The 14,245-nt window shown below is 31.5% G+C and overlaps 2 protein-coding genes across 2 annotated transcripts; one reads left to right on the top strand and one right to left on the bottom strand.

The window, feature by feature from the left end:
* Positions 1-956: 956 nt before the first annotated feature.
* LOC128387404 (tryptase-2-like) lies at positions 957-9,037 on the bottom strand. The gene is made up of 4 exons (XM_053346596.1): positions 8,946-9,037; positions 8,779-8,862; positions 8,294-8,715; positions 957-1,336 (listed from the first exon to the last, which is right to left on the bottom strand). Exons 1-4 carry the CDS (start codon positions 9,035-9,037, stop codon positions 1,005-1,007), a joined length of 930 nt encoding a protein of 309 aa, XP_053202571.1. The 3' UTR covers positions 957-1,004.
* Positions 9,038-9,904: 867 nt separating this feature from the next.
* LOC128387402 (apolipoprotein D-like) lies at positions 9,905-10,976 on the top strand. Its single transcript, XM_053346594.1, has 4 exons — positions 9,905-10,190; positions 10,256-10,466; positions 10,546-10,641; positions 10,747-10,976. The coding sequence occupies exons 1-4, from the start codon at positions 9,960-9,962 to the stop codon at positions 10,875-10,877; spliced, it is 669 nt and encodes a 222-aa protein (XP_053202569.1). The 5' UTR covers positions 9,905-9,959; the 3' UTR covers positions 10,878-10,976.
* Positions 10,977-14,245: the final 3,269 nt, after the last annotated feature.

The raw sequence follows: 14,245 nt of genomic DNA, 5'->3' as shown, positions 1-14,245 counted from the left end.
TACTAATAAAACTGTCAAGTGATTATCTCCAACCCAAAACTTGTGGTTCAATTAACAATTAATTAGAAAGGAAATGGTTATTTTGTTGATTCTATCACATGAAATGACATGATATTGAAAAATAGATCATTCTTATTGATACAAAGCTGATTAATTAGTGACAAAATTCAATACTGTTTGATGTTGTCTTCGTTAGTTGGAAGTTAATTTACTCACTTAATTAACGAATTAGCTATTCATTTCGGTTAACGGAAACAGTAATGCTCAATAAATCTTGTAAACTATCAACTGACCAATGGTCTTCTTTAGATCGTTTCACAAGCAAAAGTAACGAATTATTGAGATTGACTATCTCTTGTGTTTATTGACATTGTTTAATTATATCGATTTGTGTCTATTGATAGTTCACTTCAACGTTTCTATCATTAATTATCTGCTTCACAGCTCCAGATGATTATTCATGTATTGAAAATAAAGTTCATTATTTGCATAATCAAATAAGATTCTCTCTGAAAACAATTGAACACTTCTTTGTATATTGACACAGACTTGATACAGAATTTTCGATACAAAAGGAAAAAGTTGATCAAGGTAAATTAGTAAAATTTGTTTGATAAAGGTTAATTGTTAGTGTTAACTTGGAACCAAAAGTTCATTCTAATTATGAAAATTTTCATTGTTCTCAGTCCAAGTGACCCTTTCAACAATCAAGAAACTATGAATCTTAGTGTCTATGATACATGAATAAAAACGGGAACTTTTAAATTGATATTAAGTTTGATTTCGTTTTACTAATTTCAACCTTACAAGTAACATAAGAGCCTGAAGAGGTTTTCTCTTACTATAAAATGTTAAGTGTGATGTTATGGTACAAAAGATGAGTCCAGATGAAAATCTAATTTGATTAATCAATTTGTTTACAATATGAGACTTATCTTCCACAATTATTATTTATATATTAGTTTAAATATATTTATTGAAAGCATATACAATTTAAGTGACAATCAAATATCTCGCCAACAAGCTGATGGAGCTTGAGACTTGATTGTTTCTTCATAATAGTTTAATTTAGTGTAAAATGATGCACCATTTTTATCAACTCCACAATCAACCCATGAACCAGAAACAACTCCCATCAGGAACCAACGGTCATCTTGTCCAAGATACATCAATGGTCCACCAGAATCACCAGCACAAGTATCGCTACCAGTGATTATATTTCTTGCACACAAATGAGTTTCAGCAATTAACTCGGTTACATTGAAATCAGGTGATTTCACCGCATCGGGCTCAGTTTTTTCCAACCAATTAAGTGCCAATTGTTCACATTCATCCCCTTAGTAAAAAACAGTAAGTAAACCCATTTACTAGTCAGAAATAACAACAAATTGAAAATAATTAATAAAAATCAACACTTACTTGGAACTAAATTGACCACAGCCTCCATCAATCTAGTAGCAGAATGAGCATTTTACCTGAACTTGTCTTGCCCCAACCAGCAATGGTAAACTGATCGCTCCTTCGTCTGTCGTGGGTATTTAGGGTCAATCCAGAGCTTCTCGACTGAACTACCTTCATCTTATGTCTTAATTATATGTTTGTACTATTCGAATATAAAATTTAAGAAAAAATTCATTACTGTTCAATAGTTATAGCGATTTTTGAAGAGTCTCATCTATTCTGGCCATAGGTTATACTAATAAAACTGTCAAGTGATTATCTCCAACTCAAAACTAGTCGTTCAATTACCAATTAATTAGAAAGGAAATGGTTCTTTTGTTAATTCTATCACATGTAATGATATGGAAAAATAGACAATTCTAATAAAGCTGATTAATTAGTGACAAAATGTAACACTGTTCGCTGTTGTTTTCAACTAATTAAAAGTGAATTTGATCACTTAATGGGCTAAACGTATATTTATTTGAACAAAGGTAACCATTGTGTTGATTGCATCTTCCTTTTGTCGTCTCACAATCAAGATAGCGAATTATTAACATTAACAAATTGAGTATCTCGTATGTTTACCGACTATGTTTAAGTTTATCGATTATCGTATCAGCTCATTATTCATCTTCAACGTTTTTATTATTGATTCTTTTTAAGAGAGGAAACGATGGCGCGATTGGTTAATATCAACTAGACGATTAATCAAACAATTTATTTATTTACTCTAACCAATGCATCAAAATGTATCTCGATGAACAGATCTTTATATTATTTAAAGTTAATCTGCTTTTAAATCTCGCATTTTACTTTACTGTAGCCATATTTAATCGAGAACGATCATCGCGACCAACAACATATCCAGCACCTCGATCATATGAAAGTTGGCTGTTATGGATAACGGATAACAATGGATCACTGTTATTGGGAGAAATAGTAGCTGAAGCATTTACTTGAATACCGCCTTGAACGGCATGGCTGCCAGAAATTTTATTATATGGGTTTGCCTGAGACAGATTACCTACGAGCGCAGTTACTTCTCCAACAAACTTCGTGTTTGCATCCTCCCGTGGACTTTTGAGTAAATTACCCAGCTTATCGCGAGTTTCACCCAAACTTGTTCGAAGATCGATACTAGCATCAACATTGACTATTTTTGTAAGCAAAGAAAGTAACAATATGAAAACAAATAAAATAAGTGTTGAACGTTTCATGATACTGATCGTTAACTTTTTTCACAGTTTTAATTGAATTCTATAAGTGATGGAAATAGACTGAATGATATAAAATGAACTGGGATAACAATCAAATAAATGCCTTTTTATGCAAAAATGCAGTTATTCATCAACTTCTCTTGTGTCACAGTGAAATACAGGTAACGAAAATAATTAAATTAACTTTAGCAACTAATTGCGTTGAGAGTTTTACTCCAACGAGTTTCAATAGACTTCCAATTCAGCTGAACTAATAAGTTTAATAGATGACTAACTTAAATCTTTTGGTAATGAGAATCCAGAAAATAAATGTTTTTTTGTGAGTCTTTTATTGACAATATACCGAAAAATGGTAATAGATCATCGTAACAAAGACTATTAGTTGTATTTTAGAATTGAAAAAAGTAAATTTTTCTCTAGTAAATCGACGAATGCTGAGTTTTGCCAATTGATTTCGATAAATGTCGTAGCATCTAAAGAGTCAAACCTAATTAACTTTTTTGATTAAAATGAAACTTCTTTTTATTTGAATATTTTAATTTACACAGAAACAGTTTCTCAGTCAATAACATCAACATGAAATGTTGTCGATAAAATAAAATTTCATGATCTAAAACTTATCGTTGCTGAGAAAAAGCGACTTGAAGTTTTAACTTCGAACTCGATTTTCTCGGAACTACTGATCAGATCAGAAAACTATATATATTTGGACTTCATATTTGTGGCCCTACAAATATACAAAGTTTCAACTCAAAACTAAAATTCGGTGACCATCCTCCTTTCACATTATTTTTTTTCTTAGTGACACTTTTCTTGTTGATAAACTTACAACTTGTTCGTGAGAACAGCAATGACCAGAACTCTAGTAGGATAATTTAGAATGATCTGTTCTTTGCACTGGTATTGGTTTTGCTGGATGCGTTTAGATTCTGCTCGAATTATATCTCGAGTTAATGTGTTGATTATTATCGTTCTAATTATTGAATATCCTAAATTAAATAAAATTGAACAGCTAAGTGAAGTCAAGGGCTATCTTTATTTCAATACCAATGTCAAGTGACCGGAAAATCCTTTAAATTTGATTAACAAATTTGTTTCCAATATGAAACTTATGTTTCCACAGTTATTACAGTCTTTTTCCTCCGGATTCACCTTCTTTCTCTTTAGAAATAAACCTTTTTTCATTCAAATTAATTTTCCTTCAGGGCTGAAGAGGTTTAATCTCTGTTTTTCTCATTAGAATTGACCCTTTTCTCTTTCTAAATTAACTTTTTTTCAAAGGAATTGATCTGTACCAATTGATCTCATAAGTTGGAGATGATTTTAATTCTAATTGTTCATCAAAACACCAGAAAGAAAATTAATCATCGAAGGTTATAAAAAATTATCCAAGGTGTAGAATTGCTTCAGAAATGATTACACCGAAAGATTATGAAAATCAGTACAATCACATGAAGAAATACAGCCACGAAAAATGAGATGAGAACAAAATTATATCAATTGCATAAAGAGATAATTTAATCAAATTTAAAAGAGAAATTGTATTGATTTAGATGGAAAGTAATAGAAAATGTAATCACAATTAGAAAAAATTATCTCTATGCTTATAAGTCACAATTTTGTTCTCATCTCATTTTTCGTGGCTGTATAGTCCTGATTGTATTAGTAAGAGCATATTGATAATTAATTCGAATGAAAAAAAGGTTAATTATAATGAATCCGAAGGAAAAAGACTGTATTTAGTTTAAATATATTTATTGAAAGCATATACAATTTAAGTGACAATCAAATATCTCGCCAACAAGCTGATGGAGCTTGAGACTTGATTGTTTCTTCATAATAGTTTAATTTAGTGTAAAATGATGCACCATTTTTATCAACACCACAATCAACCCATGAACCAGAAACAACTCCCATCAGGAACCAACGGTCATCTTGTCCAAGATACATCAATGGTCCACCAGAATCACCAGCACAAGTATCGCTACCAGTGATTATATTTCTTGCACACAAATGAGTTTCAGCAATTAACTCGGTTACATTGAAATCAGGTGATTTCACCGCATCGGCTCAGTTTTTCCAACCAATTAAGTGCCAATTGTTCACATTCATCCCTTAGTAAAAACAGTAAGTAAACCCATTTACTAGTCAGAAATAACAACAAATTGAAAATAATTAATAAAAATCAACACTTACTTGGAACTAAATTGACCACAGCCTCCATCAATCTAGTAGCAGAATGAGCATTTTACCTGAACTTGTCTTGCCCCAACCAGCAATGGTAAACTGATCGGCCTTCGTCTGTCGTGGGTATTTAGGGTCAATCCAGAGCTCTCGACTGAACTACCTTCATCTTATGTCTTAATTATATGTTTGTACTATTCGAATATAAAATTTAAGAAAAAAATTCATTACTGTTCAATAGTTATAGCGATTTTTGCGAAGAGTCTCATCTATTCTGGCCATAGGTTATACTAATAAAACTGTCAAGTGATTATCTCCAACTCAAAACTAGTCGTTCAATTACCAATTAATTAGAAAGGAAATGGTTCTTTTGTTAATTCTATCACATGTAATGATATGGAAAAATAGACAATTCTAATAAAGCTGATTAATTAGTGACAAAATGTAACACTGTTCGCTGTTGTTTTCAACTAATTAAAAGTGAATTTGATCACTTAATGGGCTAAACGTATATTTATTTGAACAAAGGTAACCATTGTGTTGATTGCATCTTCCTTTTGTCGTCTCACAATCAAGATAGCGAATTATTAACATTAACAAATTGAGTATCTCGTATGTTTACCGACTATGTTTAAGTTTATCGATTATCGTATCAGCTCATTATTCATCTTCAACGTTTTTATTATTGATTCTTTTTAAGAGAGGAAACGATGGCGCGATTGGTTAATATCAACTAGACGATTAATCAAACAATTTATTTATTTACTCTAACCAATGCATCAAAATGTATCTCGATGAACAGATCTTTATATTATTTAAAGTTAATCTGCTTTTAAATCTCGCATTTTACTTTACTGTAGCCATATTTAATCGAGAACGATCATCGCGACCAACAACATATCCAGCACCTCGATCATATGAAAGTTGGCTGTTATGGATAACGGATAACAATGGATCACTGTTATTGGGAGAAATAGTAGCTGAAGCATTTACTTGAATACCGCCTTGAACGGCATGGCTGCCAGAAATTTTATTATATGGGTTTGCCTGAGACAGATTACCTACGAGCGCAGTTACTTCTCCAACAAACTTCGTGTTTGCATCCTCCCGTGGACTTTTGAGTAAATTACCCAGCTTATCGCGAGTTTCACCCAAACTTGTTCGAAGATCGATACTAGCATCAACATTGACTATTTTTGTAAGCAAAGAAAGTAACAATATGAAAACAAATAAAATAAGTGTTGAACGTTTCATGATACTGATCGTTAACTTTTTTCACAGTTTTAATTGAATTCTATAAGTGATGGAAATAGACTGAATGATATAAAATGAACTGGGATAACAATCAAATAAATGCCTTTTTATGCAAAAATGCAGTTATTCATCAACTTCTCTTGTGTCACAGTGAAATACAGGTAACGAAAATAATTAAATTAACTTTAGCAACTAATTGCGTTGAGAGTTTTACTCCAACGAGTTTCAATAGACTTCCAATTCAGCTGAACTAATAAGTTTAATAGATGACTAACTTAAATCTTTTGGTAATGAGAATCCAGAAAATAAATGTTTTTTTGTGAGTCTTTTATTGACAATATACCGAAAAATGGTAATAGATCATCGTAACAAAGACTATTAGTTGTATTTTAGAATTGAAAAAAGTAAATTTTTCTCTAGTAAATCGACGAATGCTGAGTTTTGCCAATTGATTTCGATAAATGTCGTAGCATCTAAAGAGTCAAACCTAATTAACTTTTTTGATTAAAATGAAACTTCTTTTTATTTGAATATTTTAATTTACACAGAAACAGTTTCTCAGTCAATAACATCAACATGAAATGTTGTCGATAAAATAAAATTTCATGATCTAAAACTTATCGTTGCTGAGAAAAGCGACTTGAAGTTTTAACTTGAACTCGATTTTCTCGGAACTACTGATCAGATCAGAAAACTATATATATTTGGACTTCATATTTGTGGCCCTACAAATATACAAAGTTTCAACTCAAAACTAAAATTCGGTGACCATCCTCCTTTCACATTATTTTTTTTCTTAGTGACACTTTTCTTGTTGATAAACTTACAACTTGTTCGTGAGAACAGCAATGACCAGAACTCTAGTAGGATAATTTAGAATGATCTGTTCTTTGCACTGGTATTGGTTTTGCTGGATGCGTTTAGATTCTGCTCGAATTATATCTCGAGTTAATGTGTTGATTATTATCGTTCTAATTATTGAATATCCTAAATTAAATAAAATTGAACAGCTAAGTGAAGTCAAGGGCTATCTTTATTTCAATACCAATGTCAAGTGACCGGAAAACTTTAAATTTGATTAACAAATTTGTTTCCAATATGAAACTTATGTTTCCACAGTTATTACAGTCTTTTCCTCCGGATTCACCTTCTTTCTTTAGAAATAAACCTTTTTCATTCAAATTAATTTTCCTTCAGGGCTGAAGAGGTTTAATCTCTGTTTTCTCATTAGAATTGACCTTTTCTTTCTAAATTAACTTTTTTTCAAAGGAATTGATCTGTACCAATTCGATCTCATAAGTTGGAGATGATTTTTAATTCTAATTGTTCATCAAAACACCAGAAAGAAAATTAATCATCGAAGGTTATAAAAAAAATTATCCAAGGTGTAGAATTGCTTCAGAAATGATTACACCGAAAGATTATGAAAATCAGTACAATCACATGAAGAAATACAGCCACGAAAAATGAGATGAGAACAAAAATTATATCAATTGCGCATAAAGAGATAATTTAATCAAATTTAAAAGAGAAATTGTATTGATTTAGATGGAAAGTAATAGAAAAATGTAATCACAATTAGAAAAAAATTATCTCTCTATGCTTATAAGTCACAATTTTTGTTCTCATCTCATTTTTCGTGGCTGTATAGTCCTGATTGTATTAGTAAGAGCATATTGATAATTAATTCGAATGAAAAAAAGGTTAATTATAATGAATCCGAAGGAAAAAGACTGTATTTAGTTTAAATATATTTATTGAAAGCATATACAATTTAAGTGACAATCAAATATCTCGCCAACAAGCTGATGGAGCTTGAGACTTGATTGTTTCTTCATAATAGTTTAATTTAGTGTAAAATGATGCACCATTTTTATCAACACCACAATCAACCCATGAACCAGAAACAACTCCCATCAGGAACCAACGGTCATCTTGTCCAAGATACATCAATGGTCCACCAGAATCACCAGCACAAGTATCGCTACCAGTGATTATATTTCTTGCACACAAATGAGTTTCAGCAATTAACTCGGTTACATTGAAATCAGGTGATTTCACCGCATCGGCTCAGTTTTTCCAACCAATTAAGTGCCAATTGTTCACATTCATCCCTTAGTAAAAACAGTAAGTAAACCCATTTACTAGTCAGAAATGACAAATTGAAAATAATTAATATAAAAATCAACACTTACTTGGAACTAAAGTGACCACAGCCTCCATCAATCTAGTAGCAGAATGAGCATTTTTACCTGAACTTGTCTTGCCCCAACCAGCAATGGTAAACTGATCGGCTCCTTCGGCTGTCGTGGGTAAACAAATCGGTCCAATGTGCCGAGTGAAATCAACTTTTTCCGCCAGAGTTATAATGGCGAAATCATTACCCAAGGAGTCACCGTCATATTTAGGGTCAATCCAGAGCTTCTCAACTGAATAAGCTTCATCTTCATCTTCTTCAATAAAGTTCTTGGTCCCCATGTAAACATCAACATCCTTAGCTTCAAGGAAAGATCCATCATCTTTTTCAAAACAATGAGCGGCGGTAATTATGTGTTGATTGTCAATCAATGTGCCACCACATTGAAAGTATTCACTTTCATCTCGATCAGTATACGATCTGAATCAATTATAACAATTAATCAGATTGTAAACTCTACTTGTATTCATTTGATTAACTTACTTGAGTTGAACCATCCAAGGGTATTTGTTACCTTTGACTTTGTGTCCATTTCGGATCCTCGATTTAATCACTTCACTCCACAAACTGAAATTAGTTAATTTTTTCGTGGTAATTAGTTGATTGTTTTAATTTTAAAAATTCTGGTTAAATTGAACAAATAACAATACTCACCACAATCTTTTTCACTTGTTGTTGGAGCTGCTGAAATAAATGATTCAGCAATTGAGAGGCAAACAATTAACTTGATTATAATTTTCATTATTGTCTTTGTTAATTCCTGATTAACTGTGACTTTATCCGTTAACTGTCAATTTAACTGATTCGGTAATTATCAGTTATGCTTAATAAACTATCAAAAGGATAACCTTTGATTGATGTGTTGATATAATTAAAAACTTTTCCATCTCTCGGTAACCATTATATTCAAACAATTAATTAATATCAACAATACAAATTAAAAACATTGTTAATTGTCAATCCTTGAGTTATGTTTCCCATAACTTTCAATCCTTGATAATTTTCAAACTGAATCAAATCAATCAGTCTATCATTGAAACAACAACAATATAAATAAAAAACCTTGAACCTGCAAACAATCAGTTAATTGTTTCCCCTGCAATGACTTAACTGATGAAAAAATTAATATACAGATTAATTCAATCAGTTGATGAATCAGTTAATCAGGAAAAAAACCAACAATGATAACCAACAAACCCAAATCTAATGATTGCTACAGTTAATTATCTGGTTGATTGTGGCTGATGGGGTAAAAAATCAAGTTAATCAGATTAAATCAGTTAGAAACATAACATGATTTATTTGACTAACTTAAAATAAAGATTTCAAATTGATTTGTAAATCATATTACTCTTGATAACAGATACAAAGTGATTACTTTTTTCCGAGAATCACAATCAGCTAATTACAATCATAAGTTTTACCAGTTGATTGTCTAGTATTGTTGTCTTAAATTGTACTTGTAATTTTTACCCTTTTCCAAGTGTAACAATTACCTAGCAATTATTAATAGCTAAGATACTCTGTAAACAAAGAGTAGCAATGACAAGCAATAATTACATGGACTTTATATATTTACATGGAAGGAGTTGATTGTAGTTAGTTAATTGTCAACTTGTCAACTGTAATTGTCAGCGGTTAGAAGTGAATCAAAATCGTTAAAGATGAAATTTATTTTGATCAATGTTTTTACTTTGGCCCTTGTTACCTCAACATTGGCTGCTCCAGCTCAATTAGATCCACAACAATTAATCAAACAGCTTCAACAATTACTTCCCAATCTATTTAATTACACTAATTTACAATTACCCAATTTAAATGAGATCGCTCAAAGTGTTACACCAGGTAAATGTCCAGAGACTAAATCTTTGGCTGAACCATTTAAAATCAATGAGGTAAGAAAATTAAATTGTGACCAATTTAGTCCGAGAAAATAATCATATGCTTAATTGTTGACCAGTTCCTTGGTACCTGGTATGAAATTGAACGAACCAATTTGATCTTTGAAAAAGGTCAACGATGTGTCCAAGCTAATTACAAACTTGAACAATCGACTGGTAATGTGATTGTAAACAACAGTGGAATCAATAATCAAGATAAATCAGTTTTCAATGTTGGTACTGGAAAACCAACTGACAAGGACAATGTTTTGGCTGTCAAGTTTTTCCCTCGTAAGTGTATTAATTTTGTCTAATTGTTTGTTATTAATAATTCATAGATAATAATCAATGAATTGTTTTCTCGAAATAGTTTCTCCAGCAGCTCAATATTGGGTCGTTGATACTGATTACACCAATTACGCTTTAATTGTCTCATGTAACGATATCTTGGGTCTCTTCAATATCAGTAAGTACTAGTCTATTATCATAATACAAACAATTAGTGATCAGTATTCAATACTGAAAAAGGTTAACATTTAATTTCATGTAAATTGTTTGTTGTTTAACTCAGATGATGCTTGGATCCTCTCTCGACAATCAACTCTACCGGCTGATACAATTGACAAACTTAAAAATGAATTACAATCACTTGGTTTGTCTCAACTTCCATCTCGCTTCATGACAACACAACAAAACTGTTAATACTTTTCTCCAGAAAATCATTTTGATTGTTAATTATTATTCATGATAATTATTAAATTAAACAACTTAAATAAAATCAGTTTGTAAATTGATAAAAATCTTCCAACTTCAATCCTACCAATTTCCATGAAACCTCGCCATAGAAATGATGATCTCTCGTAAAAACTTTAATCAACCGAATTATCGTAAAACCATAAAAGTCATAACAAAAGTTATGGTTTCTATTTTAGAATTAGTTTATTAATTTTAATTATACAAAATTTTGTAAGTCACATTTTCTCGGTGGACAATTTTCATGTTCTTTTAATAGTCACACTTAGTTACCATTAAGGGCTTAAATTGAATCAATTTGTAAATCAAGTAAATAATGATTATGAGCTTCGATAGCTAAGAGTAATACGAATCAACATATTTATTCAAGAAAAAATTTATTGCAATTCACTAACAATTCAGTAATCAACATATGGGATAAGTTTGGATTGACTCTTGGAAATGAATGAACCAATCATCATGTTATTTTGTATTTAGAACTTCAGTTTCTTGAATAGCCATCGCCATGTCAATTGTTCCAGCCTTAACTTCATTCGCGCTTACTTGAGAAAACATATCAACTAGTTATCTAATTCATGAACTATGTTATAATCAACACCAATTGTACTATTTTGTGATGTGACGTTACCTCCACTATTCTTGATGGTCGGGACTTTAACATTCTGAGTAAGTATAGCAGCGAGGTGAGTAGCATTAGGCCTTCCTTGTGATATGACGAAGTTTAATTAAATTATATTTTGAAGTTAAAATTAGAAAGGTTGAAATTTTATAGTGTAGCTTGAACTTTTCCAATAATTGGACTCGTTTTCGATAATTCGAACGATCGATAAATAGATTCACGATTCAAGCAGTTTATCCCCAAAATACAATAATTTATTCATTGAGACGTTGAATAATATTAAGAGAAAGCATGAATCAATAATTTTTAAACGAGGTAAACTTAAACTCGTGCACCAAAAAATGAATAAACCAAAAACATAAATGACTGAAAAACGAGTTTGAGAGCCCGTCACCAAAGCAGGAGCAGAGCTAGCTTTAGGTACAAAATATTCAGTACCAAAACAAGCACCCGCACCAGAACCAGCTCCTTAACAAGAACCATAGCCACCAGCCCCACTAAATGGAGATGATTGATCAGTCACAAGTTTTAAATCTTGTGAAAGCGATTTGTCTATAGGCTGATTACTATTATCAGTTTTGACGATATTTATAAACGAAGAAATTGAAAATATTATAACGCAGAAAGCAAATGTTGAACATTTGATAAAATTCATGATGAACTTTTTTCACAGTCACAATACAACTCAGTGGTTATTAACTAAAAGCAAAAGTTATACTGGGGTCGCTATCAAATATATACTATTGATAGATTTATATTATTAAATGTTGCCATAAGTTGTGGTTTACTCGTTAGAGAAAGAACAAAAGAAAGAGACGTAAGAAAGAGAATCTGCTTTGGCAAGATCAATAGTCGACAAATAATTGATTCAACTAAATTCAACACTTTAGAGGCTACAATTTCCTTGAGAGTTTTGTTTAACTACTACTACTCTGTACAAATAAATTTGATGAATTACATGTTGTCTTCGAGAAAGAACCGATTCTGTGTTATTGCAATGTAATGAATGAAATTCGAGTTACACATGTTTTTACAATATCTCATTTATCATTTATTTCAATATCAATTGTATCTCGAATTCAACTGTTGCTTCTTATTATTCTTATTATTATCGTTATGCACCAGAGCCTTGGCCATAACCAACAGGAACACCAGCACCAGCACCAGGGCCTTGGCCATAACCAGCAGGAACACCAGCACCAGCACCAGAGCCTTGGCCATAACCAACAGGAACACCAGCACCAGCACCAGGGCCTTGGCCATAACCAACAGGAACACCAGCACCAGCACCAGGGCCTTGGCCAAAACCAGCAGGAACCTTAGTCCCGCCAGCAGCAAGCATAAACAGCATGTTGCTTTTCTCGATTTCGAGAGGATAATTAATGACATTTTGTGATGTGTCGGTACCTACCTCCCCATTGTGGATTTTAAGAACTTCGTTGAACGGTACATTGGTCGACACACTGATTTCATACGAGCCTTCTTGTGATATGATGACGTTTATGAACGAGGAAATTGTTAATACAGTTAAAAATAAAATTAAAGTTGAAAACTTGGTGCAACTCATGATAAATTTTCAAATTCACAATTCTGATTGACTATTAATTGTATTAGTGATAAAACGAACTAAGATCACAATCTAATTAATACTCTTTCTACATGAAATTTTCACTTGTTGATACAGAAATTGCTGATGTGTAAAGTTATACAGTCATTTAAATAAAGTCATCGTTTTGTTGATTAATTAAATTGAACAAAAATTGAGAGAGTTTTGTTCCAACGAGTTTAAATAGAATTAAAATTCAGCTGAACTAATAAGTTTATCAAGTGATTAACTTAACCTTTTGGTAATGAGTATTCAGAAAATAAATGTTTTTTTGTGATTTTTCTATTGACATGACACGGATAAATTAGATGATTGTTTATGAAGCTGATTAATTAATTGAGTCGATTGATAGCAAAAATTCTGGTTTTAGGTTTTCGTTTTCAATGGAATCGTAATTAAAAGTGAACGGAAAATTTCCTTCCACTGAGACAATGTATTAATAATACATTTAATGAACTGACTGTAAGCATCTCTATGAGCTAAATGACCATTTGTTAGACAAAAAGCGAAATATATTAATAATTAAAGGTTCTTTCGAGAAATTGAGCTAGAAGATACTGATATCGATATTGAATGTCAAGCAATTAATCATTCGTATAATTTAAATATTTGTTGTAAGCACTCACATCATATAAAATGTGAACAAAATTAAACCATTTAAATGCGATCCTACTTGTTTGAATTTGCACAGAAACAGTTTCTCTGTCAATAACATCAAGTAAAACTTTCATATACATGAACATGTAAATCTACATGAGATGATCGTTATAACGATTATTTCACTAATTGCTATCTTGGTCTCAATTGATTCGTTTCTTAAAGAAAGGCAGTAAATCGTCAAGGGCTTTGAATTTACCAGAATTGAGGATAAAATCGTTGGTTAATCTAAATCTCTCTAATGATTGATGTTTACAACATAAATTGTGAAGTTCAAAATCATTCATCACTTCCATGTCTTCAAAGACATAATCAACTCTGGCATCACGATGAGCTGGTTCTTTTACGATGATCTTGGCCATTTTCAAGTTTGCTCAGATCGTAATATCTTCTCAGTAGAAGTGGATGATTAGCTGCCTTAATTCCATCAACATG

Source organism: Panonychus citri, unplaced genomic scaffold (genome assembly GCF_014898815.1).
Source record: "Panonychus citri isolate SS breed McGregor unplaced genomic scaffold, ASM1489881v1 Contig00085, whole genome shotgun sequence".
Classification (NCBI taxonomy): Eukaryota; Metazoa; Arthropoda; class Arachnida; order Trombidiformes; family Tetranychidae; genus Panonychus; species Panonychus citri.
The sequence above is the reverse complement of the archived record's forward strand: the minus strand, read 5'-3'. Positions and strand labels throughout refer to the sequence as shown.